We start from the raw sequence: 18,167 nt of genomic DNA, 5'->3' as shown, positions 1-18,167 counted from the left end.
GTAAGTGGGGGACTTTCATGTCCCCACATGTCCCCTAAACTAGGGAATACATAGGCACACACCCATTGGAAAAGCCAGGGCTTCCTGTCTGCAGAAGCTCAAACTGCAGATGGCAAGCCACAGTTGATGTGCAGGCGCACTGTACATATACAAACTTGATTAGATCATTCAACCCCAAAGATTTCATACAAAGCCATTTATTTTAATTTAGAAAGCCAGTACTGGTGCATTTAAGGCAGGGATGGGCAACAGTGTGGGAGCAGGGGCTAATTGCCTCACACACAAACACACACATAGTGAGTTGGCATGCAGACTGAAGGTTAAAGACAGACCCTACTTGGAGACCTAACATAACTGGATAACGACAGGGAGGAACACTACCATTTCTGGAGACCTGCTAGACAGATGGCCATGGGAAAACATGAGGGAAAGTGCAGATAGGTGGTCATGGGAGAGTCAGTAGAGTGTGGGAAGGTAAATGATCACTTCCAAACCTTACAAATCTTGTAATAAAGGGACTGCAAAACTGATTAGGTGGGTTGTCTTCCCTTTAATTCAAACATTGACGTGGATATGAAAAGAGTATTAAAGAAACAGTTGAAAATAGCTGGGGGGAAATGGATTTCTCTGGGCTGGAGGATGAAGAAACCCTGAGCTCAGGAAAATCCTAGACAGGCAAGAATCTTCTCAGTTCAACACTTATTTTGAATGTTTAAAATTAATGAGATTTCTGTTTGCCCAGAAAATGGCACTTTTTATGCAGAAAAAGCATTACTTGCACTGAAAGAGTGTGTGTGTGTGTGCATGCACATGCATGCACACATGCAGAATTTAGCACTGAACCAACAGATTCAAATTACAAAAACAGGGCTGATTTAAACATTAGGAAGGATTTCTTTATTGTAAGGACTATTCAATAATGGGGGGAAATCAACTTCAGTGGGTTATGGGCTCTCTTTCTTTGGATATAATCCAACATAAATTGGATTGGTTACTTTCAGGAGAGCTTGTGCATTCCTGTGTGTCTAAATCCCTACATTGATGGCACTTCTGTAAATCTGATCAGGGTGTGTCATAGTGGGAAACTACCACCACTGTACCTTTTGATTTAGGGAAGACATTCAGTGCTGATTAAGTTTCAGATGTGAATATAGTGTTGTTTTTTCTTTCTTACAGCCCTTGACATACAGCGTATTGAGGGAACTAAGTTTTCTTTCAGGGTTTTTCAGAGCATTTATTAAGAAATAATATCTTACTGGCATCATTTATTCATTTGCACTGTGTTCATGTACATAGTTTTGATTTGTATTCTGTAGCAGAAAAAAAACTGTAGCTGTATGGGTGAAGAGGAGCAAGAACCAAGATAAAATGTTAAGAATTTCTGAGCTACTACTGAGCTAATCTGTTTAACATATTATATTATCATGTTTTCCATAGAACATCAAGGATCATGTTCTTACAAGAATCACTGAGCTTGGAATAATTATCTCATTGATTTGCCTCTCTATGTGCATTTTCACATTCTGGTTCTTCAGTGAAATTCAAAGCACAAGAACAACAATTCATAAAAATCTCTGTTGCAGCCTTTTCCTGGCAGAGCTTATTTTTCTTGTTGGAATTAACATGAGCAGTAATAAGGTGTGTAGCATTTTCTTATCATTTTTTCATTTTCAATATGAAAGCAAATATGCCCTCTAAAGTGCCATTTTCAAAGGTGCATGTAGCTTTTCCCAGTCTTAATATGAATGTTGACATTTGAGTTTACACACGACTAGCTGTGAATATAAAATTTTCATCTAAGAATTCCAGCCAACCCTGTTCAGAAGGGTAAGCCCCACTGAAGAGAATAATGGGATCTTCTGTCACTGATCTACTTTGAGATTGGAGTGAGCAAAATGGAGGCAGAGTCTTAGCTATGTTTACCTTGGCAATGTCCAATAAATATTAGCGGGAGTTATGCCATATCATTTGTCTTCATCTTTTAGCATAGAAAAATGATGCCTACATACATTCCTTTGGGAGAGTGCCATTTATGTAGGGTTCACTCTATTTGGTGGAAAACAGATTAGTTACATGCCATTTATAACATCTGCAGTGTCATTTTGTGTATTTCATGTAATTATATGTATATTGGCTAAAGAACTGTGTATGTGGGTTATCAAATGAAATGACTGCAATGTCTTCCCATCTACTCACTAAAAAATAATGACAGAGATAGTGTGTTTTTGAATTGAGACAAATTTTCAGAGGGAAAGATTTTTATCTGTCCTGTGATAACATTTTAAACTTGAAATGCAATATACAGAGACTATCATGTTATTCACTCACCCTTTTTTCTGTTTGCCCTTTTAGCTATTCTGTTCAATCACTGCTGGATTACTCCATTACTTCCTCTTAGCTGCCTTTGCATGGATGTGTATCGAAGGCATTCATCTGTACCTTATAGTTGTTGGAGTAATCTACAACAAGGGATTCCTGCATAAGAACTTCTATATCTTTGGCTATGTCAGCCCAGCAGTGGTGGTTGGCATTTCTGCCGCACTGGGATACAAATATTATGGAACATCTGACGTGTAAGTCACTGTTTACATGCTGGCCTTAGATTTGGATAGTTCTTGCATATCCTTTTGCTGCTGCGTCAGCCCACTGGAATGTAATTTTTATTTGTTTCTTTGTTTACTATTCCACCTTTCTCCCAGAGGTGGCTCTCAGAAATGCTGAAACAAGTTAAAATTGTGATAATAAAAAACTTAAGACACAATTAACCAAGTAAACATATTAAAATACCATTCAATGTTAATAACATTTTAAAAGCATAATAATAAAGTTCAAAATGCAGCGCCTTCCATAGAAATGACTCCCTACAACCAATTAATCATTAAATGCCCTTTGTTTGAATAGAGGGAGCCAGCCTTGCCTTCTCTGGAAGTGAATTTTACAGCATGGGAGCAGCCACCAATAAGGCTTTCTCTTGTGTGTCACCAGACAGGCCTGTGGTAGTGTGGGACCAAGAAGAAGCCCTCCCTTGATTATCTTAAGACTGGCAGATTTCTATAAGGAGATATACTCTTTCAGACAGGACACAAGAAGGCTTATACAGGGACCGCTGGTCCATCTAGTTCAATATTGTGAACACTGACTGACAGGTTTTTTTCCCCCAGGGTTTCTACCAGGATTCTTTTCTAGCCCTAACTGGAGTTCTCTGGTGTCATCTCATCCAAATATTAACCTAGCCTGACAATGCTTGGCTTTCAAAATCATAAGAGATGGGATGTGTTACCCACATGATAACTTATGTGTACAATAATGGCATCTCTAAACACTTGTGTGAAGGTTCTCTATGTGAAGCTTCCCTAGATCCCTCTCCATTCCTACAGATCTGGATGTGATCTCTCGCTGTCACCAGCCAATGAATAACATATTACATCCTAGCAATGCGCTGGAGCATTGCCAGGGATTCCACTGGCATTTGCAAACCCAGTCAGGAACTAGCCAAGCTAAGGCACATGAAAAGGAGTGCATGGAGGCAGAGAATAAGAAAAGCTTTATTCTAACTAAAGGAGTTCTGGAGCAAAAAGATATCACTACATGAAGGCCTCCAGGCACAAACAGAAAGTGTAGGTTACAGAGCTCTGATAAATGGAGGAACTCCCATTTGTAACAACTTGTGTCAATGTAACCATCCACACCCATTCAGACAAATAAAACTGTGGCCAGATGTTCATGAAATGTTTCACTCAGTCAGTTTAACCTAAGAAGAGATAGGTAGTTTGAATTTTGATCCATACTCCATTCTCTTCTTAGTCCAGAATGTTGTCCAGTGTTCTTCTTCAACCCTTATGAAGATACTCATCACCCCGATCTTGTCTTCAGTTCACAGTGTTACTACTGAAATGTCCAGATCATACATGCAGACCTGAGTACTAGTTGAAGAGATTTATATCTAGTTTCTTTGAATGTGAAGTCCCCACTCACTCAGCAGAAATGCATGGGAACTTGTTTCACACATTCAAAAACATTTTTGTACTGAGATGGGACAGAAGAGACAAATTGTCACACCAATGAAAAGTATCAGTAATGCTCTCTCTCTCTCTCTCTCTCTCTCTATCTATCTATCTATACACACACACACAGAGAGAGAGAGAGAGAGAGAGAGAGAGAGAGAGAGAGTCCTTCCATTTTCATGGATTTGAGATCTGTGGTTTTGATTATTCACAGAGGGACGACCTCCATTAAAGTTAATTGTGCACGTACCCATTGACACGTACACATGGCTGCATGAAGGAGCACATGGCCATTCAAAATTATGGGGCTTCAATATACGTGAATTTCCAAATTCACAGGGGGGTCCGGAACGGATCTCCCACGAATTCAGAGGGAGGACTGTATATATATCCAGAGGTTGGATGGTTTGTGTGGTTGGACTTTAAGAGGGTTTTAGGGCCACAAGAATTCAAGTGGAAAACTATATCCTATTCTGTTCTGTTCCCATGTACGGAGATATATTCTCTCTCCCTTTTTATTCACACCAGTTATAAAAATCATTGTCTCTAACATTTCTCTGTTCAGACACCATCTTCTTCTCTTTTTTCTTTTTGGTTTGGTACAGCATCTCCAGAAACCCTGAAGAGTCAAAACTACAAAAACATTGGGTTTTTCTCTCCCCCTCTCCATCCTATTTGTAAAATTGTCTTCAAATTAGCTTGCCTCTTGCTTGGCACTTCCTTGGCTCTATCCTCTGTCTTCTTGATGGATCCAGCATAGTAGACCACACAACATACATGTACCTGAAAACAACATTTTAGACCATTAAAACATAGCAATCAGAATTTACTGAAATCTGATCAAATTATCCCCCTTTTAAGTATACTCTCCATGTCAAATTTCATTCAAATGATGCAAAACATTCAAACAATGAATATCAGGCTTTTATGATTTCAAGCTGCTTGATTATATGCAGAAAGAAGCAGCTTTTTTGAAGTCTACCAACGTTCTCACAACTGCCCATTTGGTGTTTTAAATATATTTTTGTCTTTGTGGCTTCCATTCCATGGCTCCCTGCAGGATTATATCCTTTGTATCCTTTGATACTCCAGATAATGAGCCTCACAATTTATTTCAGGAATAAGTTTATTAGATTATGGAGTACTACTGATCTGGTAATTTACAGCAGGCAGTGACTTTGTTTGTTTATTTGTTTATATTTAAATAACAAAAAATTCTCCCATCTTTCTTCTAATAAGCGGCATTATGCATTTCTTCCTCTCCATTTCATTTTTACAACAGCTTTGTCAGGTAGGTGGGTAAGTGGTTAGGTTGCTGAGAAAGAGTGACTGGTACAAGATAACTGAGTTCTATGGTTTTGCAGGAACTAGAACCACCATTCTATTGTCTCTATACCTCTCTGGAATAAGTTTTGAGGGTCATTCAATTCTCAGGTGAAAGGAGGGTTAATCTACAAACACATTTCAAAACCTTATTTTGTTTTTGCTTTTCAGATGTTGGCTCAGCACAAAGAACAACTTTATATGGAGTTTTATAGGACCAGCATGTCTAATAATTCTTGTAAGTATCCTTTTTTATTTTCTGCATCAGGCTACATAAAATTGACAACAAAATGTGTGTGATAATCACTAACCCATTGAGAGCCCACCTGTGAGTCTTAATTATATGTCAAAATTAATCATTTTAGCTATTTTTAAATAACCACTCTAAAATATTTTTATCCATTATATACCTAAGTACTTAGCCTGACTCAAAAACATGTGTTTGATTAACTAATATTTTAGAGGAAGGGCTGTTTCTTTCAGCCTGATGGCTTGAGGGAACAGAATTCTCTGTAGCAATTCTGATGTGTAAGATGTAGCATCTTTACATGTTAGCGGTATCTCTGCAGAACTCAGCAGGAGGTATACACAGACAAGATGCCAGGAGACAGATAATCTGGTATTTCAAATGCTGAGTTACTTAATCTTTTATCTGTGATCGGTCATCTTTGAAGATTAGGCTGTCATCTTTATGATTTTATCATCCTCGTGTACCCTGCCATCATCAAGGCTATTTTGAACAAAATTGCGACATCAGAGACAAGAACCCGCTATTTCACATGGGCAGGCAAGTTGAGAATTGATAGCCTCTACTTCAACTGGGAAAGGAGACTTTTAATTCCTATTGGAAATCATTTGAGGCTTGATCTTTTGGAAACATTTGTGTCCTGTTATAAAGAGAAAAGGTGTGGGGATACATGAAAAGATTTCTTAAGTACTGTTAAGTTACACATGTAAACATTGATTGAGTTCAAGTAACAAATGCTGAAGCAGGTACTTTGGTATGGTGGATGACATGAGTAAGTAACTGAGCTGCAACATTTGATCCTTAAATATTAGGAATGTGCATCAGATTTGGAGAAAAACTAAGGTGAATTGAGCCAGTGCAGACCGGTTCTGGTATTTTCTGAGTGAAGTGAGCTTCCCACTGAAGGTGCCACAACTCAGTTTAGAACCTAGATGAAGTTTTGGGCATGATTTGGGGATTATGAAAGCCAGGATTAAAGCAACTAAAGAGCCTAATTTAGGTCTTGTTTCTGTGAAGACACGTAGGCTGCTGTCCACTACAGATTTTATGCAATTTGATGCCGCTTTAACTATCAGCACTCCATCCTATGGAATCCTGGGATTTGCAGTTTGTTGTGGCACCAGAGCTGTCTGACAGAGAAGGCTAAATATCTCACAAAACTACAAATCCCAGAATTCCATAACATTGAGACATGGCAGTAAAACCTGTGTCAGTGCAGTGTGGCTGCAACCTTAGAGAGGCAATTAGGTTTGTGACTGATAGCTCAATTTTCAAATTCTTGATCACATTTTAAAGGGCTTTTTCAAATGCCGTTCTTTGGTGGAGAGATTTTGACATTAATGCTGGATTCCAATCCCTTCTACTTTGTTGAAGACAGATAGGAATCAATTGAGCAATTATACAGTGGGCCCTTGTTATCTGCTGGGGTTTGGTTCCAGGACCCCCAGGATATCAAAATCTGTGGGTGCTCAAGTCCCATTAAATATAGTATTTTTCAAGCTGTGGATGGTTGAATCCATGGATACAGAGGTTCTGTAGTATTTGTTGTTACGTCTCCTCTCATATGATTTTTATTTCTGTATGAATATGGCAGTTCAATAGGATGGCAAGTACAGATGGGGTGGGCAAAGTAAGGGATTGTGAGATTTTTTTTCCAGTGCCATAGACTTTACTATTTTAAAAGGTATTAAACATCTTTTCAAGCACTATAGTTCCCTTGTCTTTGCACATGTACTTCAGAATATTTGAAGCTTTTTAGCCTGAGGATACCTCTGTGATGTTTACAATTTTCAAATAAATTGTAAAAGGGGAGCGGAAGCAAATCATTTTCCCACTGCCCAAAATGCAGGCCTCCCCTTCCAGAAATCGCACTGTAACTATCCTTCTGGAACGTTTCTTCCTAGGGGCCATTGTTAAAAACAACAGTTCACATAACACCTAATGCATGAGTTGGCAAAGGTTTATTTATTTTTTCCTTAATGAATTGCATTTGTTGTTTGTATGTAATGAGCCTCGTGTGGTGAAGTAACAAGAGAATAAGTGTAAGATAAAGAAGTGAAGAAGAGTAAGGCTTTTTTGTATGTTAGCTGAGAGAAACCGAAAGATTATTTAAGTGGATCATCAACTGCAAATTCAGTAAAATGCATTTTTCCAGGTTTATGATTAAAACAGATAGTTCAGTATATACTTTTTTCCTGAAGCTTGCTTGGGTAGGCAATACTAACCATAACTATATGGATTTGTGCGGTACTTTTATGTCCTGAGGCAAGGGGAGATGTTTCCTCACTCTACCCCACCTTCAACGGTACGATAAAGCTTTATCATAGCTGTAGTTTCGGTATGCACTGGAGCCAATTTCTTCATGTGTTGTGTGGAAATTAATTGTCAGTCAGGGAAAATGTCTGCTTGCAGTTTTAAAAACATGAGAAAAAATGGCATACTGCTTCATAGGATGGCCCCTGCGTCCAACAGTAGTCAAGGCCTCCATGAGCGAATATAACCAGACTAGGAATCTTCTGCCCCCCCCCCTTCAATCACAATGGAGCAGCAGTTGAAGAACAAAAGAAACCTCAAGAATGAATCTGTAAATAACAGCAGTTTTGAAGAATTATCTTTTATCATGATCCTTTTGGCTAAATGGCAACAGTTTTATAGATTTGTCAAAAAAAAAAGGACTATTGGCTCTCTAGCAAAAAGCATGTCATAGCTTTACTTATTTCTTAGAAGAATTACATCTGGAAGAATCCCAAAATATGCCTATGTTTTGCTAAAGGGTTTGGGCAATGGCCATGCCTAATAAGACTTTTCTCTCTTTACCCACTGAGCAAACTGCTTTTAAAATGCCTTTCATTTTTTAAAAGAAGACTAGTATTGAAGCACAGAAATATCATGTCTAAGAAACAAGAACTCTGCATTTTGCTTAAAACTGTAAATGTAGCCCCACAGTAATTTTGATTTCAGCCTTATGTATCAAATCAGACTTATTGTTATTTCAAAGCGTGTATCCTTCAGTATTTCACAAATGAAAACCAGGACACATCTGGCCAAGTAATCTCAAATGGTGGTCAAGATGGCAAACTTTATTAACTATGAAAAACACAAACCAGGAGAAGCTGCAGCAGCTTGTGTTTGCCTGAGACTCTTGCAAAACTCTGCTCCTCCTGCTTCTCTTACTCCTGCAAGTAAAGATTTTTCTGTTTATACAGGCATTTGCTAATTGACTATATAAGGCCTGTCCCACCAAAATAATATAATGAACTTGCTAACTGTTGTGCTGGGATGTGTGTGTGCATGTGTGTGTGCATGTTTTATGATGTATGTTTTAATCTGGTTTTAATTTTTGATTGTTTAATCTAATTTTAACTTTTATATCTTGTGAATTTTTACCAATATATTTTTAAATTTTTTGTAAACCTCTTTGAGACCCAAACTAGAGAAAAGGCAGGATAGAAATAACAGTAATGGTTAGTGGTGACGATGATACAACAACAACAACAACAACAACAACAACAACAACAATAATAATAATAATAATAATAATAGAATACAAACTATTTTGTCACTTCAAATTCAGTTTACAGCAACTAAGGTAAGCTGAGGACAAAGGGTGAAAGCTGGACAAGAGAAAACTGGGACATTTTAAAAGAAGCTGTAAAAGTGGGGCAACAGAAGATTAACTGGGACTTCTTCCAAATCGAGGCACTCAGTTTGTGCCCCTGAACCTGTGTGCTGATCAGTCCCACTTAAAGTGGAAATGACTAAACTAGGGCTGGGAATTCTGTGACTACATATGATTTCCAAGTCTATTCCCCTCCTTTCCCCCAATCCTCATCTAGGACTGACTGTTTTTCCTTCAGTAAGTCCCCACCCATGGTGTACAGATATGTGATTCTCCATTTGAAGCAAAAAGAAAATGGAATTGAAGGACAACTTCAGGCTTCAAAAGCAGCACACAATCCTCCCACAGGCCATAGTTTCTACTCTTCATTTTAGCATGGTGTCTGAAATCAACAGCTGGTGTCACAGATTTATCTTTCCCTCAGCAAGCCAGAGAAGTAACTCACAGTTTGTATCAGCCTGTCGTGAAGAAAATAAGCCCAAGAACTGTCTCATGATGAGTTCAAGCATCACGCTAAGCAAGCAATGGCTCCTTATGTTGTTCTCACTGTAAGTAGGAGTGAGGCACAGGTGGTAGGATGCTCACTTATCCATGGGAAGCCAAATTTTCCAAAAAGCCCTGGCTTATCAATACACCAGACACATATATATGAGAAGAAGGGAGGGAAGGAGAAGGAAAGTGAGGGGCTGTGTAGACAGCCCTTAACAGGCGGCCTTCAGCTGCCCCTTTTACAGCCAGAATGGGTCCGCAGCAACTGAACCTTAGAATGGAGCATTATTATTCTAGTTATAAAACTTGGGATCATATAGGCTCATTTATTACCAAGTGCTAGTTCTTTTACATGTGTTTTAATAATATTGCTTTCTTCCTAATATATTTACTCATTAATAAGAAAGCACTATTAAAATTCTGAAGTGTATGCCACCGGCCTAATTGATCCTATCAGCCATTTTTATTTTAGTCTCTTTGTGAGTATGCATGAAAAGGACTGGGTCAGAAGTTTTTCTAGATTGAGGTACAGGGAGAAAAAAGGACTACTTGAAACCTTTGTAAAACAAGCTGCAAGCTGAAGATAATTTCTCTTTCCACTCTTTAGAATCACAACCATTATTTCTAAGACTGCATTTTAGATTAGATCAAAGCACCCAAGGCAGGCAGGCTGGAGTGTTTATAATAATATAATTTTGAAATAGAATTTAGGATTTAACACAAACTGGTGGTAAATAAAGAAAATTTACATACTGTAATGGGCAAAAATAATTATGACCTATCGTTAGAAATTGTGTGAGATTAGGATAAAACTATTGTTGCCTTTATTCTAGGAAAGTGAAATATTTTACTGTTTTACCTTTTACTAAATAAAGTGGGCCCTTAGTATCTTCTGGGGTTTGGTTCTGGAACCCTCTGTGGATACTAAAATCAGTGGATGTTCAACACTTATATAAAATGACAAAATCAAGCTTTGTTTTCAGGAATATATATATATATATATATATATATATATATATATATGAAGGTTGACTCCATGGATAATGAATCCATGGATATGGAGGACTGACTGTAAAGAAGAGGAAAAAACAGCCATGCTATGCTTATGATATAGGAACTGCCTTCATGTAGTACTCATATGAAGAAGTCATCAAGAAATTATGCCACCTGTGTCAAGGAAAAAAGCAACATGGGTTATACAGTAAGTGAAATAAAACATGTATGTGAGAGTCAGGGTGACTCAGCAGAAGCCAATTAGGATCCACACAGGTGGAAATGGTAATGAAATTAACAAGTCCTGAGTGCCAAGGACAAGAAATGTAAAGTGGATAATTGGACACACCTGACAATTGTTAAGTGGTCAAGGCTGAGATGATGAAATCATTAATTGTAGGATGAACCAAGAGAACCAATGAGAATGATGTACATGCCTACTGGGTGGAAACAGACAACAGTGGGTGGTATCATGCATTAACTATAATAATGACTATGCATCCCAATGTATTTTGTGGGTAGTAGTAGTGGGTAGTAGTAGTAGGAGTGAGGAGTAGAGTATTGTTGTGTTGGATAGTTTGGAGCTGTATATAGTAGAATAAAGTAGATCTTTTGTATAAGACTACTGAGTTGTCTGGTGTCTTGGGTGAAGCTACAAGAACCAGCTGGATCTTGAAGAAGGGTGAAGACTTCTGTGGAAGCAAGAGTGAGAAGGCTTGGAGAATTTGTCGGGGTCTTCAGCCTATTCTCTGTAACTCTGCTAAGCTATAACCACTGGCCAAAACTGGTCAGCGTGGTGCACAACCAGGTGGTGAGTTCAAGCCAGAGGTGAAGAGCTACAACTCCCATCATCCCTGACAACCTGTCCCAACTAAAAATTCCCAGATTCATCCGGGGGGAGCCTATTCATGAGCAGCTACTCAAATGTAATGTTCACTATAATCAACTTACATGGTCATGTCCCAGTTGCATGGAAGCATAAACTCAAACTGTTACTCACAGGGTTTGTACATGTGGCCAAATGGCTGTCCTAATTCTAGGTCTAGGGGTGGATTTTTTAAACTAATTTTCTTCTTTAAAGAAGCAATGAGTAATTATAGCTATTTCTTTTCTTCCCACAAGAATGTTTTGAAAAACTGTACAATTTTTAAAGACTATTCACAGTCTGAGATTTATTCTGCACAAAATTTGCATGCTGTTTAAATACTTGAAGGGATGTCATATTGAGGAGGGAGCTAACTTGTTTTCTGACGCTCCAGAGACTAGGACTCAGAGCAATGGATGCAAGCTCCAGGAAAAGAGATTCCACCTCAACATTAGGAGGAACTTCCTGACAGTAAGGGCTGTTCGACAGGGGAACAAACTCCCTCAGAGGGTAGTGGAGTCTCCTTCCTTAGAGGTCTTTAAACAAAGGCTGGATGGCCGTCAGTCGGGAATGCTTTGATTTAGATTTCCTGCATGGCAGGGGGTTGGACTGAATGGTCCTTGCAGTCTCTTCCAACTCTATGATTCTATAACTCTATGATTTTTGTGCAGGAAACAGAATTTAGGACACAGCAAACAATGCTTCTCACCAGAAATATTATTTTATGTCCCAAAAACGCTGTTTCCTATGGAGAGAAATCCTGTTTTTTGTGGAAAAATAAAAATACAATGCGCAACTTTCATGCAGAATATGTCTTGAACTGCCCAGGATTCTTCCCATTAGGGTTTCTGAACACTCAAGAAACAGGGTTTTAAACTATGTTTTGAATACTTCTTGTAATATTATTTCTACTAGGAGTGCAACCCCACTCCTTAGCGATGCCTAGTGGTGGGATAGTACTAGGGTTCACTGACTCAACATATTCGGACTTCCTTCCTCCTGTCCTAACTTAATTTTTCCTTCTGATCTTAATTTATAATCCTAACATTAGGATTTTCTCACAGTGGTATGTAGTTGAAATACCCTGATGTAACAGATTTGCTCTTGATTAAGCAAAAGTCACCATAAGTCAGAAATGACTTGAAGGCACACAACAATAGCAGCAAAAGCAATTGTTCTGCTCCTGCTGCTGCTGGAGACAAAAAGTGCCAGAAGTGATTTGTTGACTCTGCTCCAAAACACACTGTAGAAATAATCAAGTTTGAGACCAATTTAACTGCCCTGGCTCAATGCTAGGGAATTTTGGAACCTGTCGTTTTATGAGACATTTAGTCTTCTCTGTCAGAGAGCTTTGTCACAGTAAACTACAATTCCCAGGAATCCCAAGCACTGAGCCAGGGCAGTTAAAGTATTCTCAAACTGGATTATGTCTGCAGTGTGTTTTGGACCATGGATTAATACAGATGGATTTGGAGAGTTCTTGGGGGGGAACTGTCATGAGGAGCACTACACCTCTGGTGCCTCCACTACACAAATAAACCATGAAGGAAATAAAAGAAACATCACAAAATTCTCATTCTGTGGCAAATGATCTCTGTTTTGGTCATAAAATTTTGAACTGCTTAGTCAATAGAGTGTGGTCATCATGTTGTACAGCTCACCATCTAAACTGTTCAGTGTGAAAACTTTGATCCTTTCTGGTAGTTATGGACTACAGAAAGGGGACCCACATTATGGTGATGTAAAGCATAGGTTGACCAATTCCAGGGGCTTGGAGACCAATTGCCTACTCCTAGAAAGTTCTGGGCAGGTCACATGGACTGTCAAAAAGCCAACAGCTAGAAGTCTACTTTTAGTTCTGAAGAACAACTTTTTTCTGGCGTTAAAAGTACAGGGTAGGGCTGCAACTCATCAACAAGGTGAATTGCTGTTCCTGGAGATTTTCTTTCTTTTTTATGATCAGAAAACAAATGACCTGGTGTGTCTGGAGTGGTCCTTTGGGAGCTACACCCGGCTGACATCCCTGATCTACATGGTAGACAGTTTCAAACAGGACCATTAGAGGGCAGATCAGCTGTTACAAGGAGGCTGCTTTGTGTTCTCAAAGGTGCAAAGATGGAAAAAATGCTACACTTGCACAATCAGAAATAGCACAGTTATGCTACTGCCTAGGTTTAAATTACTTATATCACAAAGCCTAAACTCTTCCACACTATAACATCCAAGTATTATACATTGTGGTATTTTCTGTTTAAAAAAATCAGTCTTAGAAGAAAAGAAGGGTTTCAAGGTGTCAAAATCCACAGGGGAAGAAGAAATGAAAAATACCCAGTGGTTTCTTTGAGGTGCAGAGGATAACTAAATAATTGCTAAGCTGGCTGAAATGTTGAAGGCGTTGCCAGGTCAGTCACCTTCTAAACAATTTACAGGGCAAAATTTTGTTTTCTACTGTGATTGCAATAGGTATGATGAACTATGTACAGAATATTGTTAGAGAAAAATCTATTATTTCCTTGAAATACAAAAAAGTGTAACAAATTCAATTCTTCTTTCAGCACTCTATTCTATAGTTAATGCTTTGCTTCTTATCCCATATTCTTGACACAATGTAGGTTCAAGGTTACTTGAGTGAAGTTCCCCAAGCACTGAAACCAGTGAGTTGAGAACAGGGCACTTTGGTCAAGCAAGCAGACAATCAGTTTGCTACTCCAAAGGCCCATTCAACCTGCTCACTGTCAGCATATGTATGCTCTTGGAAACTGGCTTATTGTCATGTTCACAAAGGCCATGATGAAGCCATCAAAAATAAGCACTTTGAAGGCTTGACTGATTTGAGTAGAAGAGTTATGTTCATAATTACATTCATCCTACTGAATTCAAAGTGACTGTTACAAAGTGCTTACTTTAAGAAGATTGTGCTTGCTTGCTTTCTCATCATTATGCATCATCTCATCCCTTCTTCAGAAAGCTCAGGGTGGCTGGCATGCTTGGTCTATCTAAGTCAGGGATGGGAATTCTACAGCTGTCCGGAGGTTGCTAAATAACAATTTTCCACATTCCTTACTATTGCTTAGGCTTGCTAGAGTTTCTGGGGGCTGTAGTCTAGCAACATCTGGAAGGCCACTCAGTTTCCACTCCAATATATGTTTTATTCTCATAGCAACCACACAAGGTACGCTTAACTGGCCCAAAGACATTCACGGAACATCTTGGCTGAATAAGGACTTCCTTGCTTAAGTCTAGAAGATTCCAGAGTGAACAGTAACTTTGAAAAAAGAGGGTTTCTACAGCACAGGGATAAATGGTTAAACTGCCTTCTTCTCTGATCTTGATTCCTAACTTGAGATTACTATTTAAAACTTTTTTAAAACTATCACAGGATTAATGACATCAGTTTGGTGCTATAATAATCACATGGAAATCTACAAAACAGAAAGTAAAGAGACTGACTAGACTTGATAGTTACATACAAAGTATGCATAGTTTAGCCTTTAGACTTTTGCATTCATATTCTCACTACTATTTATACACCCACACGCACAAATACACACACACACCAGTGTTAATATTCCTTTTTGTTGTTTTCTTAATTTTTGCCCCAGTACTTTGTCAGACTAGAATAACTAAAGCATTTGGACATACGTATTCATCTGGGAGAGGATAATGAGAGAAATCAGACAGCAGACATACCTTTCATTCTCTGACTGCCAGCTTGCATGCACTTTTAGGCAATTAATATAGCATACATTTTTGTTTTCCATCTTAGACTGTTGCATAGTTATCAGCTTAACTGTCTTCTATCCTGACTAGAGCAGTGCTGAAGCAACATTTTTACCCATCTTTCTCTGTTCATGTCAGATTGCACATCAGAATTCAAGCTTGTTAATTCTAACATTGATAATAAATATCATTGGGGAGAATGATGCCTATACAACTGTTCTGAACATCAGACATTTTTGAAGGAGCCATATCTAATATGATTTTTAAAAGAAAGTATATGACTGAAAAAGCAACAGGAGACATCTTCTCTTCCCTACCCCCCCCCCCCCTTATGACAATATTCATTTTTCTAAGATTTGACATCAGCATATAGATAGTTTCATCAATTATTGAGCACAAACCTCAGAAAATAGAAAAGGAGAATGATCTGGAAGCTTTATTTTTGAAGTTTTGAATGTGAGACACTGAACAGATTCACAAACAGTGTGTCAAAAACTTGACAATTAGTTCTATCTTCCCTAGACTAGATCTTCTCTGTAAGAAGAAACAGCCACAAAGTTATAATCCTGATTAACTTTGATACCAAATAGATTTTTTATATGGAGGTAGCTCATATTCTACTTTGCCCTTTGAATATGCTTATATTAAGAAGGGTTTGTTTTGTTTAAAAAAAGAAAAGAGCTACAGTATAATGTCTGACCCAAGCAATTTAATCTTAATAATTGATGTGTTTGTTCTTTCATTCTTCATGGAAACTTTATACTTCTTTCAGTTTAGTCTAATATATTTGCATGGAACAATAGAACTGTACATTTGCAAGCGACACCAAAGTTCATCCATTCCAAACCCCTGCTCATGTAGGAAATCCATAACTACAGCATCTTTGTAGTCATACAGTTTCTTGGGGAGAAAAAAGTCCAGTGTCCACTACCTTCTGAACAAAAATATTAAAGTTACTCAATATGTTACATGTGCATCACAAAGCGCCAATATGATACATTTACATTGTAAAAAAAATTTTTAATTGCATTTATAACGGAAAGGAAACATTTATTACACTTAGAATAAAACTTTAGTACACTAAAAAGCTTATGGGAATACTCATCCACCTTGCTATCCCTGTCTGGAAACAGCTGCATAAATTTTAGAAACCCCAATTTTCATCTACCCTTCCCTCAGTGAATAGAATTGAGAACACAAAGAATAACACAAAGAGAGAAAAGATCCAGGCAACAAAAAAAAGTATAAATATAAATTAAATACCAGAATGTATTGCACAATAAAAATCAGTATTTAAATAACTGATCCTATATTTTAATAAACAACCTACATAGACAATTTTATTATTCTCAGTCAGAAATATTTTGGAGCAATATTAAGGAATTATGATGCTCTCTGTGTGTCAAGAGTCTCCACTATGGTTTAGCCCTTCCCTTCTGTCTAATTCTTTGCCTAAAGACCTCCTTGATTTCCTTCAATTTGTCAAGATGTGCTGTCTGAAAGGCAAAAAACAAAGAAAGAAATCCTAAAACAGAATTGAAAAGAATAGCACTTTGTATTTCCAAGACACTTGAAATACCAAATGCAATTGTTACATCAAAGCAAAAGCAAGCTAGAGAGACTGATGCTTTGAGAAGTGTTTGCATTAAGAGGTTGGTGTATATTGGCCAAGGAGCTCATCTGTGAATGTAAGGGTGTCTGCACTCAGTGGCGTTGCCACCCCCAGAATCACCCAGTGTGGGGCTCATGGCCAAAAGTCCACACTCACCACTTCACCCTCAGCCTTCATTCCCTGTGGTGGTGGCAGGCTCCTCATGAGTGGACCACTGCCACCATGGGGAAGAAAGGCTGGAGGCCCTCAGCCTTGTCCTTCACCATGGTGGTGGCGGTTCCTTGCAAGGAACCACTGCCACCCAGTAAGCAGGACCAGGAATAACCACACACACCCAGGGCCACCTCTAGGTATTTGGCCACCCTAGGTGAGAAATATTTTGGCACCCTCTGTCACCCCTCAGGGTAAGGCAGGTTGGCGACAAGAAGAGAGGGGGCTGTTGACCTTGAGGTTACATTCAAGGTGCATGCGGAAGGCAGATGATGTACCATGTGACCGTACCACTGACACAGGGGGGGCACACATTTATGTTTTGGCCATTGTACAAAGAAACCATGATATGGTAGCTTGCTTTTACATTGCTTGCTGTAATGAGTTTTCACTTTAATATCATTTAATTACACACACAAAAAATACCAAAAAAGCTGCCAAGCTGTTCCTAAATTTTGTCGCCCTAGCTGGCTGCCTAGTTCACCTATATTGATGAGACGGACCTGCACACACCCCAGCCATACCGCTGTCTGCACCAAGTAGCTGCAAGCACTGCATTTTACCAGCAGGTCCTTCCTCTTCCTGGCTCTAAGAGTCTGACATCTGTTTAATTTCTGTTCAGTAGCACCATATTACTCAATCATCCACCTCTTCCTTCATAATTAAAACAATAGCAGCAGACAGTATGAAGAACTCAGAAAAACCAGTAACCACTTTTAGATATCCTAAAAATCACAGTCACAATCTTTTCATGTACCAAACATACAAATCCTTTTATATCTCTTTACATGTGTTAAAATATCTCGCGTTGAAATTAATAATAGAGCACAAAGCCACATGCATGTATAATTTCTTAACCTCAGTAATAGTGTTTTAGTGACATTAAGGTGGAGTGGATATATACTATACCAAATTCTCCTCAACACCCACAAAAAGAAAGTATCATTTAATAACCAAAGTAGTTTTTTCCTTAGAAAAAACAATAGATATTTCCTTTTCAAATTCAAAATAGTACATCTCTATCTGCAACTACACACTCACACATGCGCCCATTCATACATAAATGTGAAAGCTCAGGCTACAAT

At 38.4% G+C, this 18,167-nt stretch overlaps 1 protein-coding gene across 3 annotated transcripts in view; it reads left to right on the top strand.

Annotated features, from left to right (window-relative positions):
• The window catches only part of ADGRL4 (adhesion G protein-coupled receptor L4), a 141,332-nt gene that overhangs the window by 99,926 nt on the left and 23,239 nt on the right, over nt 1–18,167 (top strand). For all 3 annotated transcript variants that reach the window (XM_042464977.1, XM_042464978.1, XM_042464976.1), the window contains 3 exons: nt 1,438–1,638; nt 2,353–2,573; nt 5,499–5,565. In XM_042464977.1, the coding sequence (XP_042320911.1) occupies nt 1,438–1,638; nt 2,353–2,573; nt 5,499–5,565 (489 nt within the window). The remainder of the gene's footprint in view (nt 1–1,437; nt 1,639–2,352; nt 2,574–5,498; nt 5,566–18,167) is intronic.

The sequence above is a fragment of the Sceloporus undulatus genome, chromosome 4 (genome assembly GCF_019175285.1).
Source record: "Sceloporus undulatus isolate JIND9_A2432 ecotype Alabama chromosome 4, SceUnd_v1.1, whole genome shotgun sequence".
Taxonomy (NCBI): Eukaryota; Metazoa; Chordata; class Lepidosauria; order Squamata; family Phrynosomatidae; genus Sceloporus; species Sceloporus undulatus.
This window is presented reverse-complemented; position numbering and strand designations above follow the sequence as displayed.